The sequence below is a fragment of the Myotis nattereri genome, assembly GCF_964212035.1.
Source record: "Myotis nattereri genome assembly, chromosome: 19".
Classification (NCBI taxonomy): Eukaryota; Metazoa; Chordata; class Mammalia; order Chiroptera; family Vespertilionidae; genus Myotis; species Myotis nattereri.
In genome coordinates, this window is record NC_138095.1 from 9,243,356 (window position 1) to 9,257,645 (window position 14,290).

General features: G+C 53.0%; 1 protein-coding gene across 1 annotated transcript in view; it reads right to left on the reverse strand.

Moving 5' to 3' along the window:
- The window catches only part of TPCN1 (two pore segment channel 1), a 54,060-nt gene extending 41,592 nt beyond the window's left edge, over positions 1-12,468 (reverse strand). The window contains exons 1-2 of the mRNA XM_081113962.1: positions 12,304-12,468; positions 8,995-9,230 (exon numbers count right to left, since the gene is read on the reverse strand). Of these exons, the coding sequence (XP_080970088.1) occupies positions 8,995-9,106 (112 nt within the window). The 5' untranslated portion in view covers positions 9,107-9,230; positions 12,304-12,468. The remainder of the gene's footprint in view (positions 1-8,994; positions 9,231-12,303) is intronic.
- Positions 12,469-14,290: the final 1,822 nt, after the last annotated feature.

The following is a 14,290-nucleotide window of genomic DNA, read 5'->3' on the forward strand; positions in this document are numbered from 1 at the left end:
TCTCTCTCACATCGTCTCTCTCTCTCTCTCTCCCCCTCTGTCTACCCCCACCCCCCCAAAAAAGAGACAAGCAGCCCACAGGGAGGTTCGGTAGCGAAGGTGGTTAAATAATAATCTAGATGATGAGGTATTGAAAACATGAGATTATAGGAGCAGCCCCACGTTTTAAAATGTTTGATTATCGGTTCTGATTTCTGGGATGGAGCACAGAGCGGAGGGCAGCCTGCCAGGAGTGTAACTGAGGTGAAACTGCTCACGGCCTGGGACGGGCCGGGCCACTGCCAGGTGCCGGGCCAGGCAGGGAACGTGAGGCAGGGCACTTGGCCCTCAAGGGCTGCGTCTGTCACTCGATCCAAGAACTTGGCCTAACTCTCACCAAGGGAGCGGGGCTAAGTTTATGGTTTCCTTATCTGTACTCGGGGGATAACCAAACTGTGCAAGGCCGGAGGGCGGAGGTGACAGGGCTCTGCGATCAGGGCGCATCACATGCCTGCCCGGGTGCCTGCCTTGTACCTGGCAGGCCACCAACACTGGCTGAACCAAGCAGCCCCGCTGCGCCGCTGTCTGCCTGGGCAGGTTACTCCCTCCCCACGCCTCAAGTCGCACACCCTCTCCCCAGCATCCCCAACTCCTACTTGTCCCCAAATCCCACTTGTCCACAGGCTGATCTGCTCACTCCTTAGTTGTCTTCAATGTCATTTGCTCTCTCACCTCCCGCCAGTGCCAAATCCACCAAAATTCACTCCAGGGGCTATGAACTCAAGTGCCTGGAGGCACCCTGCGGGGATCAAACCTGGGAAGCTGAGGGGTGTGAGACCACAGGGCCCAAGTGCTCATGCCATGAGCAAACAGACACCTGCTTAAAACACGGCTCAGGCCAAACCAAGCAAGTCCCACCGTGTCCCCGGGCCACCTCCGTGCTACTTGGCCTTGCCCCCCATCCCCAACTCTCTCTGCAGGGCAGCCCGAGTGAATCTCAGACCTGGCCCTGAAACGGGACCTGTCACTCCCCTGCTTCTCCATCACCGCAGGATGAAGTCTCAACCCGCAGCACGGCCCTGGGGGCGGGGAGGAACCCTCCAAGACCATGCAGAGAGGGTTGGGGAAGTGCGCACATCGAGGAGAAAGCTGTCGATTGCTTTCGGGTGCCATCGTGGCCGTCCTCTGTGGCTTTTTTTCCCCACTTACTCATGTCTTCTGGTTTCTGTGAGGATCCAATACAGCTTGTACAGTGAAACCCCGTCGGTTTTGCTATTTTTGCAACATGAAAGGGAGTTCTAGGTATCGCACTCCAATATAGGAGAAATACCTTGTAGGCAATAAAAGTTTAATTAAAAAAAAAAATATGAAGCCCTAACCCGTTTGGCTCAGTGGATAGAGCAGTGGTGCTCAACCTTCTGGCCCTTTAAATACAGTTCCTCATGTTGTGACCCAACCATAAAATTATTTTCGTTGCTACTTCATAACTGTCATGTTGCTACTGTTATGAATCGTCATGTAAATATCTGATATGCAGGATGATCGTAGGCGACCCCTGTGAAAGGGCCGTTCAACCGCCAAAGGGGTCGCGACCCACAGGTTGAGAAGCGCTGGGATAGAGCGTCGGCCTGTGGACTGAAGGGTCCCAGGTTGGATTCCAGTCAAGGGCATGTACCTTTGTTGCAGGCACATCCCCAGGAGGCGGTGTGCAGGAGGAAGCTAATCGATGTTTCTCTCTCATCGATGTTTTTAACTCTCTATCCCTCTCCCTGCCTCTCTGAAAAAAATCAATAAAATATATATTTTTAAAAAAATGAAAATAGCCCTGGCCGGTATGGCTCAGTAGTAGAACATCGGCCTGCGAATTGAAGGGTCACGGGTTCAATTCCCAGTCAAAGGCACGTACCTGGGTTGCAGGTCGATCCCAGGCCCCGTTCAGGGCGCATGTGGGAGGCAACCGTGATGTCTCTCTCTCACACGGATTTTCCTCTCTTTTTCTCTCCCCCTCTCCCCCCCCCCCCTTCCACTCTCTCTAAAGATCAGTGGAAAAAATATCATCAGGCGACGATTAACAAAAAACAATGATGAAGATAAAGACAGACACCAGCTTCCTTTTGGAAAAGCAAATTCACCCTAAAATCCTGTCTCTTCAGAGCTTAACTGGCGGGTGTGCGGCCCATCGGGTAGGGCCTAAGCTTTGGAGCCAGAAGACACGGGTTCGAAGCGGCCATGGGCGCCTGCTGGCTGCGTGAGCTTGGCTAAGTTCCCACCTCAGAGCCGCGGTTTCCTTCGTCAGATGAAGACAATGAGACCAACTGCGCAGATCTGCGGGGAGGAGCCAGGGAGAGGCTGCCCAGGAAGGTGCCTCGGGCACCGCCTGGCACGTGGTAGGAGCTCAATACCTGTGAGCCACTCTTTTCCTTGTACATGACCTTCCTCAGCTTGGAACAGAGAGAGAGAGTCAGGAAATTTCCGAAACAGGGAATTCACCAGCAAAGGGAGGAGAATGGGGAGCCGCCCCCTGGGTCCCTGAGCACAGGGTGGGAGGGGCAGTCTTAAACCCTTGGTCCCTTCCAAAGAGCAGGGTTTCCTTCCTGGCCCCCTGCTCCATCTGATCCGAGGCAGCCAGGGCACTGCGGCCAGAAGCCACCAGAGGCCCCTGCTGGGAGCCATCAGCACCTCCCCAAGTCCCCTCCCCAGCTCGGAGGCTGAGGAGGAGTGCGTTCTGGCTCATGAAGCTCTCGGAGCAAATGTGAACTTAGACCCCCCTAAGGCGACGGGTGAAGAGCGGTGCAGCCGGTCCCGCCCGCACCCAGCTGCCACTGCTGCCATTTCGCCGCGGCAGCTATCTGCATGTGGAGGGGAGATGGCATTTCATGGCAGGGGGGCCCGAGGCAACAGACAGGGTCCCCCGTGAAGACTGCAGAGGGCTGAGGAAGCGAAAGGCTTCGCGTTTCGGGGACGAGGCTGGAACCCAGCATGCCGGGTGCTTGCTCATTTTAATTGGTGCCTCCGTCAGCCTGGTGACACCCGGCTGTCTGCCTTGGCGAGGCCCTAAGAAGGCCAGGGGAGTGACTCTGGCGGAGCCAAATGCCCCCCACGCCCTGGGAGGCTGTGAAACTCTTAATTGCTGTTTGGTCTCCAGCTGCCACTGCCTCCGCTTCCCGGCTTGGCGGCGGCCACCTGCTGGGCCAGGAGCGAGGCAAAAAGGATTCAGGCCTTGGCCTGGGTTCAGGACCCCTGCTTGTGTGCCATGATATTCCAAACAAGTGCCGTCTCCGGCCATGATAAACACACCTATGATCGGTCAGGCACTTACACATTAAAATGGGCATCGCATTAAATCTCCCCAGCAGCCCTCCTGGGAGATGCTATCAGATCCCCGTGTGCAGGTAGGAGGCGGAGGCTTGGAAAAGCTAAGCTCCATGCTCAGCTAGGATGGGAGGCCCGGAGCTTGGCTCCAGAGGCACAGTCTTGACCCCTCCACTACCCAGGGTACCACAAACGGCAAAAGCTCTGCGAGTCTCGGAGGCTTCAGTCTTCAGCAAGTACACTGGGGAGAATGGGCAGACAAAGAACCTCGGGCACAGACTTATGTGACGGAGCCCACGTGGGGGGCGATCATCCCGGGATATACGCCCCACTGCTCTTTGCAGCTCATCTTGGCGATCTCTGCACTGAGGCCGAGAGCTCTGGCCCATCTCAACCTGGCCTGGTGCCAACTGGCTCTGGCTGCGTGAACACGCTGGAAAGGGGGCCAGAGCATCACGGGTTGACCCCCTGCAAGGGGACAGTGCCCTTCCACGTGGCTAGATGCCACACGGGGGTCCAGGTAACTGCCAGGCATCATACCGGGCATCAGGGTGAAGGAGGGGGAGGGCCTGTCACCCGGTAACCACGAACCACGGCACCAAAGGAGCCCATGCTAAGTGCCCTGCTCAAGCCTCAGCCACCTCCCTCGCCCCCAATCCCTTTTCACCCAGAGATGGCACAGAGCACAGGCCCACCTTAGGCAGCTAGTGACTTTAAAGGCAACACGAAGGCAAAAGCTGAATGTGGCCAGAATCCCCTTGGAAAGTCCCTTGTAAGGCCCACGACATTCAGGCTGTGTCTAGTGGCATCGAACGACGGCCCGGCGCCCAGTGCGTGGGCTCGCTCTAAACTGCACTGTCAAAGGCCAGCCCCGCTGAACTGTGTTCAAGGTTATTCCTAAGTGCCAGGCTTTAAATACCTCCGCTCCTACCTGCCTCCTTGATCAACTGCCTATGAGTCATCCATTAGCATTTCGGCAGCTACCTACCCGTATAGCCCAGAGATGGCCAAGTCTTGGATAAAATCCATCCTCGCCCACATAAGGAAAAAAACCCCAAACCATCCAGTTTCCTGCAGGGACATTGTCCCATCATAGGTCACCTCTAGGTAAGATCAAAGGGCACAGGCAGCACAGCCAGGTTCCTGGGAATCTGCATCTAAGCAAAGGGCAGGAGTGTTCTGGGCTGAATCGTGTCCCCATAGAACTCCTATGTTGAAGCCCTAACCCCTAGGACCCCAAGACATGGCTGTATTTAAAGACAGGGCCTTGAAAGAGGTAATTAAGGTGAAAAGAGGTCATAGAGGTGGGCCTATTCCCATCTGACTGGTGTCCTTAAAAGAAAAGATTACGCCCCACTGGTGTGGCTCAGTGGTTGAGCATCAGCCTATGAACCAGGAGCTTACGGTTCCATTCCTGATCAGGGCACATGCCCGGGTTGCAGGCTCAATCCCCAGTGGGGGGCGTGCAGGAGGCAACCCATCAGTGATTCTCTCTCATCATGGATGTTTCTATCTCTCTCTCCCTTCCTCTCTGAAGTCAATAAAAACATATTTAAGGGGGAAAAAATCTACGAGCTATCTTTAAAAACCAAAAAAGAAAAGATCAGGACACAGAGCAAAGGATGAACATGTGAGGACACAGTGACTAGGCGGCCGTCTGCAAGCCAAAGAGAGCAGCTCAGAGGAAACCAACCCTGCTGACCCCTTGATCTCAGCCTCCCAGCCTCCCAAACGGTGAGACAATGACTTTCTGCTGTGCAAGCCCCCCGCCCCCGTCTGTGGTCTTCTGTCACGGCAGCCCAAGCAGACCAAGACAAGGACTATGTAGGGACAGAGCCAGAGGAAGCCACTGACGACAGCTGCTGGTCAAGGCGGAGGCCAGGCTCGCCCGAGGGGCACACCCTTACAAAGCCTGTTTGGCTCCCAGTGCCTCGTGCCCAGGGAGCACCAACCCTGCTGCAGACCTCCGCCTGCATTCTGCCAACTCCTTACCGCCTCAATGGTTACGTCAGCCACAGCCCGGGGCACTGGCGGCAGCCTCGAGACCACTGGTTCTCAACCTTCTGGCCCTTTAAATACAGTTCCTCATGTTGTGACCCAACCATAAAGTTATTTTCGTTGCTACTTCATAACTGTAATGTTGCTACTGTTATGAATCGTCATGTAAATATCTGATATGCAGGACGGTCTTAGGCGACCCCTGTGAAAGGGTCGTTCGACCGCCAAAGGGGTCGCGACCCACAGGTTGAGAACTGCTGCTCTAGACCATCAGCTCTGCTGGGAGAAATGAGGCTCAAACCCCTGGTTAGGAGGAGAGGCAGGAGGGGATGCTGCCCGCCTCTGAGCAGGACCCTCAGACAGCCACTCCCACGAGCTACAAGGCACCAGAAACCCCATGAGGTGTAACCACGACTTGCTGACTGTATCATCAAGCTCGGTGATAACACAGACGAATGGAACGCGGGGCCTCCTGGGTGATCAGATGGCTAAATAAGTAATTACCACGCAGTAAGCCACCTGTAATAATGGAAGCCTCATCAAGATACGGAAGCAGAAAAGGGCAGTCATTAGCCCTGTCCGAGAGGGGAGGTTCAGAGAGATGGCATTCTCGGCAGGATTTCCAAGACAGGACTGAAGCTTCTGAGCAAACAAGAGGCTGGGGAAGGCATTCTGCAGTGAGGTGCCAGCAAGGCGGTTTCAGAATGCACGGCGCGGACTCGCAAACTAGCAGCGCGATGTTGTGGGCGAAGGCAGGAAATGGGGCAGATCAGGTTAGAAGGTGCTAGGACACCCCAGGCCTCGTGTTTGGCCCAGAGCTTGGCCTTCATCCTGCAGGGGCGAGAAGGTCCCGGGGAGCTTCGAGCCGGGGAAATGACCAGGCTGGATTTGTGTTTTAGAAGGAATGCTCAGATAACAGGGAAGGGGGAGGTTGGATAGAAGGTCAATGCCAAAATCGGAGCATGAACTAACCAAGGGGAGAGCAGGCCTCCTGGACGTCTTTTTTTTCCTCGGACGGGCCCTGCTGTTTTCCCAGCCAGGCTTGGTGCAGGACACCCACTCGTTCTTAGAGGTTTCAGCAAATGTCCCAGTAAGAGGGTGAGACACTAACGCACTGTGCAGAAAGGACCATTTCCCTGCACCCTGTCAGTTTTATATTTTGTGTGGGGTTTTTTTAAAGAAACAAATCCAGCCCTAGCTGGTTTGGCTCAGTGGATACAGTGTCGGCCTGCAGACTGAAGGGTCCCGCGTGCGATTCCGGTCAAGGGCACACACCAGGTGGCAGGCTCGATCCCCAGTAGGGGGTATGCAGGAGGCAGCCAATCAATGATTCCCTCCCATCATTGATGTTTCTATCTTTCTCTCCCTCTCCCTGCCTCTCTGAAATCAATAAAAATATATTAAACAAAAAAAGAAACAAACAAATCCAGCCCCAGCCATGGTGGCTCAGTGGTTGAGCATTGACCCATTGACCCATGAACCAGGAGGTCACAGTTCAATTCCCAGTCAAGGCACATGCCCAGGTTTTGGGCTTGGTCCCCAGTACGGTGTGTGCAGGAGGCAGCCGACCAATGATTCTCTCTCATTACTGATGTTTCTCTCTCTCTCTTCCCTTCTCCCTTCCTCCCTGAAATCAACAAAAAAAAAATTAAATAAAATAAAAAAGAAACAAAGAAACAAACCCAAATAAGCCACTAACTTCGCTACGACAAGGACAGTCCCCTGAGCGGCCTATCCAAGGTTAGCTTCATTGTCTTTTTGGACTATTTCCTACTCATCAAGCTCTATCATCGGTTCAAAACCTGATCTTGACATAGAATTAGGCTGTTCTCCCCACGTTGATCCTGCAGGAAAGCAGGACACCCTGCCACCAACCCTAATACTTTGGAAGGACTTACAAGTGGCACCTACAACAGCGATCGGGATTCCAATTTAGAATCTTGAGCCTATTTCCAGAATGACCCACACCCTTAGCGCATCAACCACCCTCCCTTGCAGTCCATTCCCTTGTTGGCCATGGATGGCCCACCCCCTCACTACGAGGGGGTCCTACTCTGAAGTTGAGACCGTGGCACGTTCTTTACACCCCTTTCCCAAAGCACCTTACACAGTGGCATGAGAGGGAAGATCAGAGAAGCCCTGCTCCTTACTAGCTGTGTGACCTTAGACAAGTTACTTAACCTCTCTGAGGCTGTTTCTTCTCTCTAAAATACAGATAATAATAACTCTATCTTGAGGTTATATGATGAGATAACATATGTTAAATGCTAAGGGCCAGTGCTCACATTTATTAAGAGCTTATGCTTCGCTGCGCTCCCGCGGGTATGAGTGCCCATTTATTAAGAGCTTATGAAGGAAAAAAAGAGGAGGAAAAGAATCCAGAGGAGCAGGAAAAGAAGAGAAAAGGGAGGAGGAGTGGGGGAAGAAACTTTGGAGTCAGATGGTCCTGGGTTCAAATCTCTTCTCCACCACTTGCTGGCTGTGTGGCATGAGGCAAGTTACTTACCCTCTCTGACTCACTGGTTCCTCCTCTATAAAATCCTTGCAAAAGGATTTTAGTTAAGGTAAGAGATAAGAAAGAGCCAAACATTAGGTCGGCAAGTTCTAGGGCATTTAAGAAGTGCGCCTGAAGTCAGGGTCACTGCTTTCTCAGCCCTGGTTTACAGTCTAACCCTCCTGGCCTACCCAGCTCTGCCGCCCCAGCTGGGTGAACATGTCACAGCAAGGAGAGGCCAGTTTACAGGGAGCCAGGCCGCCTAATGCACTCCGGTCCACAGGCCCACTGCTCTCTTCATCACTCCCAAGAGATGCCTGCTGAGCTCCCTGCAACCAGCTGTATTCTCTCTGCACAAGAGGGACAGGAGGGCAGGCTCGTCTCCGCCCGGACCCATGTATCTCCCTCCCCTTCTGAACTGGAGGAGAGCAACAGCCCTCCATCCTGGCTCAGGCACATGGCTGACGGATGAAACGCCCATTTGCTAAAGCGCTAGTCCCTGCTGTCTGAAGCCCCTTCATAAAAGGCAAGTTATTTTAAGCCTCTCGTGGACCCGAGGCCCCAGCAAGTGAAGCAAATGGCTTTGGGACAAGCACCAGAAAGGGTTTTAAGGCTTCTCATTCTGCCAGAAACACAATTAAACTTTAAAACATTTAAAGCTCACAAACTCTCTCAGGTTCACCTTGCGCTAGGCTCTGGTTGAGAAGACAAAGCAAAACCCCAAACCCTCAAATCAATGGATCACGATAAATGGTTGCGCCCCCCCGACCCCCCCACCCACCTCATCCAGGGCCACGTGGGGACAGAGCCCCAGCGGGGAGCAGCAGTCAACTCTGCCCTCTGCCAACAGCGTCAGAGTGGGACGGACGGAGGCCGGTGTTGAAATCTGTTTCTTTTTTTAACCAGGAATGGGGCAGGGAAGCTAGCCAAGGCGCAGGTGTGCCCGAGGTCCCCCACCAAGCATCCAGGAACAAAGCCAGGTGCAAAGGGGGGCCAGGAGCTGAGGGAGGCAAGGGCTCCTGGAAGCATCCCTAAATTGGGGGGTGCAGGATTACGACCCTGCAGTCTCCCGGGCGTTGGTGTCAGACCCTAAGGGTCAAGCACAGAGTCAGGCACTCGGGGACCCTGTCTACAATCAGACCATCAAGCCCACAACTCACCCCCTGAGGTTGCCCCCCACCCCCCACCCTCAGTCCACCCTACCATCTTACTTCTGTTAGGCAGCTCCTCTTGGCCCAAGCCATTGGAAGGAGCCAGCGGGGCACTGCCCCCCTCCTCCAAGGTCAGGATGAGGGGAACGTCGTCATCCAAGTTCATGGCCATGCTCTTGTCTCCGTAGGCCTCAGGATGTGATGTCCAGGGCTGGAAATAGTCTCTGCTCTGCGCTCCCTTTCAAAGCCACTGGCCCAGAGATGCTTCTCAGAGACTCCTCCATTTGAGGCATCATCTAGAGTTTGGGGAATTAAAAAACAAAAAATTATTAAAATGCAACCACTACTGATGATAATGTTCTGCAGTTAGTGGCGATGGTTGCTTAATCTTGGGAAAACACTAAAAACCACTGAATGGTACCCTTTAAAATGACGGAGTATTGCAATATAAAATAGCATTAAAAATGAGCGGAGCCCTAACTGGTTTGGCTGAGTGGATAAAGCGTCGGCCTGTGAAGGGTCCTGGGTTAGATTCCGGTCAAGGGAACATGCCCGGGTTGCGGGCTCGATTCCCAGTAGGGGGTGTACAGGCGATTCTCTCTCATCATTGATGTTTCTCTCTCTCCCTCTCCCTTCCTCTCTGAGACCAATAAAAATATATATATTTTTTTTAAATGAGAGGAAAACTCTGCAAGAACAAATACTGCAGTTAATGGTAATTACATCTGGAGATTAAGATTATGACTAATAGCCCTAATCAGTTTGGCTCAGTGGATTTAGCATCGGCCTGCAGACTGAAAGGTCCCAGGTTTGATTCCGGTCAAGGGCATGTACCTTGGTTTCAGGCACATCCCCAGTAGGAGGTGTGCAGGAGGCAGCTGATCGATGTTTCTAACTCTCTATCCCTCTCTCTAAAAAAATCAATTAAAAAAAAATATATATATATATAAAATAAAATAAAAAGAAAAACAAAGTATTAAAAAAAAAAAGATTATGACTAATAGCCCTGGCTGGTTTGGCTCAGTGGATGGCATGTCGGCCTGCGGACTGAGGGGTCCTGGGTCAGTTCCGGTCAAGGGCATGTACCTTGGTTGCGGGCACATCCCCAGTGGGGGGTGTGTGGGAGGCAGCTGGTCAATGTTTCTGGCTCTCTGTCCCTCTCCCTTCCTCTCTGTGAAAAATCAATAAAATATATATTTTTAAAAAAGATTATGACTAATATATTCCACCTGTACCCTCTTGGTCCTTGTTTGTGTGTGTTTCGTAAAGATTTTGACAACTTAAAAAATATATAACCATTAAAATAATTGTAGTTAATACTTGATGAGTGCTTACTATGTACCAGGGCCTCTTCTAGCAATTTTTAGGTAAAGCTGATTGAAACTCATAATAGATACGTAGGATTAGTATCCCCCATAACAAAGGAGGAGACTTTAGGCTCAGAGAGGTTAAGTAACTTGTCCAAGAACACACAGCTTTGAACTACGCAATTGGACTCCAGCCCTATGCTCCTAACCACTACACTACAAGTCCACGCCCTGGTATTTAGGCAGCATTTAGCTCCAATAACCTGGAAAAAGTTAGTGGCCAGGTCACCTACACTTGCCCATAGCATGCTTTTTTTTTTTTTTTTATGTTTTGGGGTTTTTAAAAAATCCTCACCCAAGAATATTTTCTCCATTGATTTTTAGAGAGCATGGGAGGGAGGGAGGGAGGGAGGGAGGGAGGGAGGGAGGGAGGGAGGGAGGAAGGGAGGGAGGGAGGGAGGAAGGGAGGGAAGGAGGAAAACATTGATTGGTTGCCTCCTGCATGTTCCCTACCAGGACTGGGGAACCTGTAACCAAGGTATGTGTTCTTCACTGGGAATCGAACCCAAGACCCTTTGGTCCACAGGCCGATGCTCTAACCACTGAGCAACCGGCCGGGGCCATAGCACTCTTATATAGGCATTGTTCTCCTAGATTTAGGTGTTTGAGGAGGAAGGGAAAGAGGACCAGGGTGTTTTTTAAGCGATGTCCAGCGATGTCACACAGCAAAAGCCCTCATCCTGAGTTGCCGATTTAAAACTCTCAGAACCAGCCTGCTGCAGTTCCTATTTATACTCATTCCCATTTCCGCTGGGGAGGACACCAAAGAAAAGCCCCGACTCAGCAGGTCTGCCGGCAGACCTTTGAACTGGAAAGCAGCAGCAGGTTCCTGCCTCAGGCTGTGGCCTCCCGGGCTCGGTCCTCTCTGGCTCCAGACTAACCCACTGAATGGCAACCCCGCAATTTACTTCCTCCACAAATAACCCCAAGCAGGGCCCTGGGCCTCCGCATCGTCTTAAAACAAGGCAGCAGAAGCAAGCACGTTCCACGGGCTGCTGCTGAGCCTGTAGCTCTCTGTCCAGCCAACTCCCTGTGAGATTTCTGTTGCTGTTTCCTCCCGAGCCGGGGATTTCTTTTGCTTTTAGATCTCAGGACTGGGGAGACAGAAGAGGAAGCCCCAAATGAGACACTACTATTCGGCTAGCTTAAGGATTTTGTTTTATTTATTTTCTTCTTGGTTCAACTTTTTTTTTTTTTTTTTTTACCATAGATATTTTCAAACATATTCCAAGGAGAGAGAACATGTCAATGAACTTCCTTGTAGCTTTCGCTCAGTTTTGACAATTAAAAACATTTTGCCACCCGATTGTGCCCTTGTTGAGAAATGCCCATTTCGCAGATGAGGAAACTGAGGCTTAGAGGGATGATGAACTCGACTGCCTCTTCTAAGCTGTTTACTGGGCCCAGAGTTCAGCCCAGGCAGCCTGACCACAGGAACATCCCCTGCCCGGCCGCCTCCCGGAACCAGTCCTGCTATCGGAACTCATTCAAGCCCGGCATTTTAAGAGGGAAAAGTGAGGTCCCGAGCGGGGAAGGGGCTGGCCCAAGTCCTAGCCCAGGGCTCCTGCGGGCTTGGCCTCTCGCTCTATGGAGGACGCGGGGGGGGGGGTCACCCCTAGGGAACAGGTCCCAGGGGAGGGCCAGCAGCCACCGGCGCCTGCACCCTGACCCGGCAAGAGGGCGCCTGGGCGACCAGGAGCAGGTGAGGAAGGAGGGGAGGGAAGAGGAATGCGGGCTCCAGCTCCACGTGCTCCCAGCCCGGGTCGGGAGGGCCCCCCGAGCGGGGGTCGCCCCAGGAAGTCGGGGACCAGGAGAGGGGGTGCAAAGCCCCAGCCTGGGCTGGAAGGAGAAGCGCGCGAAAACTTCCCCGCAGTCCCTCCGCCCGCCCGCCCGGCCCGCCTCCCACACTCCAGCGCCCAGCTGCACCCCCTGACTCGGCGCCCTCTGACCCCTGCCCCCTGCCCTCTCCTCAGGCCATCCCTCGCACCCCTCGGATTCTTACACGCGCCGCCCCAGCAGCCCGGACCGCGCGCCGGGCTCGGCACCGTGCAGCCCAGCCTGCTGGCGCCGCCGCCGCCGCCAAAGCCCCGAGCCCGGAGTTGTTTGCAGCCGCCGCCGCCGCCGCCACTTCAGCCGCTGCCACCACAGCAGCTGCGCCAGCTCTCTCATCCGCCGCCCACCCGCAGCCCCGCCGGCCCCGCCCCATTCCTCCCTAGCCGCGGCCCATTCGCTAGATAGGCTGCCATGCTGAGTTCTCATTGGCCACTCCTCAAGTCCTTCCCCAGTTCTCGCCCGCTGCCGATGCAGGACGCCCTGCCCGCCTCCTAGAGAAGGGGCGAGGTTGAGAAGCTCCGCCCCTTTCCCCCTCTCATCCTCTCTGCCTAACTCGTTCAGCCCAACTCAGAGGCAGTCCGTGTCTTTCAATTGGTGGAGGGTCAGAGAGACGGTGCCTCTGATTGGTCAGGCCCCGGCAGAACTGAACGGAATTGCATGGTGAAAAGGAAAGTCAATCAGGCTCCGAGTCCCGCCTTCTGAGATTGGCGGGTAACCTAGCAACGCAGGGACCTCGGAGGTAACGTTAAGTAGAAAAACCCGGAGCCCTCGGAGCGGGTGAGTGACCAGGTGCGGAAGGGCTGGGAATGAGAGGGAAATGCGGAAAGGCGGCTAGCCTGCTATTCTTTGGCTCCCTGCGGGATCAGTGACCCCTGCCCCAGGTCCCTGCTCTCCAGCCCTCGCCTACAAGGACCACTGGACATCTTCCGTGACCCTGCCTGTACTCCGTCCCTCCGCTTATCATCTCCATGGTCCTGTTTTCTCATCTCTTAAACACGGGGCCAAGTGGAGTCACATCGTAGTTAACTAAGTTTATAAGTCCCCTACCATTCTACCCAAGGGCCATATATTCCAGGTAAGCGCGCAATGCAAGGCATCTCAATGGAATGTTTATATTAGGTCATTTTGGTTATGCCCATTTTTGCCTTTTGTGCTAACTTGAAAACGTAATTCCCTGCCCTGACCCGGTTGCTCAGTCGGTTAGAGCATCCTCCCCATACACCAAGGTTGCAGGTTCAATCCCCAGTCAGGGCCCATACAAGACGCAAGCCATGAATGCATACATAAGTGGAACAACAAATGGATGTTTCTCTCTTTCTCCCCTCCTTTCTCTAGCTAAACTCAATAAATAAAAATTTTTAAAAAAACTTCATTACCGCCGAAACCGGTTTGGCTCAGTGGATAGAGCGTCGGCCTGCAGACTGAAGGGTCCCGGGTTCGATTCCGGTCAAGGGCATGTACCTGGGTTGCGGGCATATCCCCAGTGGGGGAAGTGCGGGAGGCAGCTGATCGATGTTTCTCTCTCATCGATGTTTCTAACTCTCTATCTCTCTCCCTTCCTCTCTGTAAAAAATCAATAAAATATATTAAAAAAAAAAAAAAACTTCATTACCATCCCGGTCCTTAAAATGTGCAATGTCTTCCCCACAGTCCCTCATTTACATACTTAAGACACAGGGTTTGCTGTGAGGATTAAAGGAGGTAAGACAATGAGGAACTTGGCATGGAGCTGAGGAACATCGTAAGGACTCAGCAAAAAGTAGCATTTTTCCCCTTAAGACAATTCGACCTTGACTCTTCCTGCTTAAAAGAATTCCAACAGGGTTATCTCTTTCCATACCGTAAACATTCATACCTTCAGTCAGAGTGCCTGGTACTGGGGGCTGGGATGGAGCAATCAGTAAAGGAAACTTCATTCCTCCCCTCATGCAACTTGTCTAAAGTGAGAGGGAGAGATTAATCAGATACTAATATACAGGTCAATGTGAAATGACACCTGCAGGGATTCAGTTCCACAGTGATGGGGGGACGAGGTCAACAAATCCTCTCCTCCAAAAGCCATGAGGGCCGCTGTGACGGCTGCCTTTTCTAACCAATCGAATCAGAGAGGCTTTCTTGTTCCCATAACTAGGATAACCAGGTCAGGCCAGGGAAAG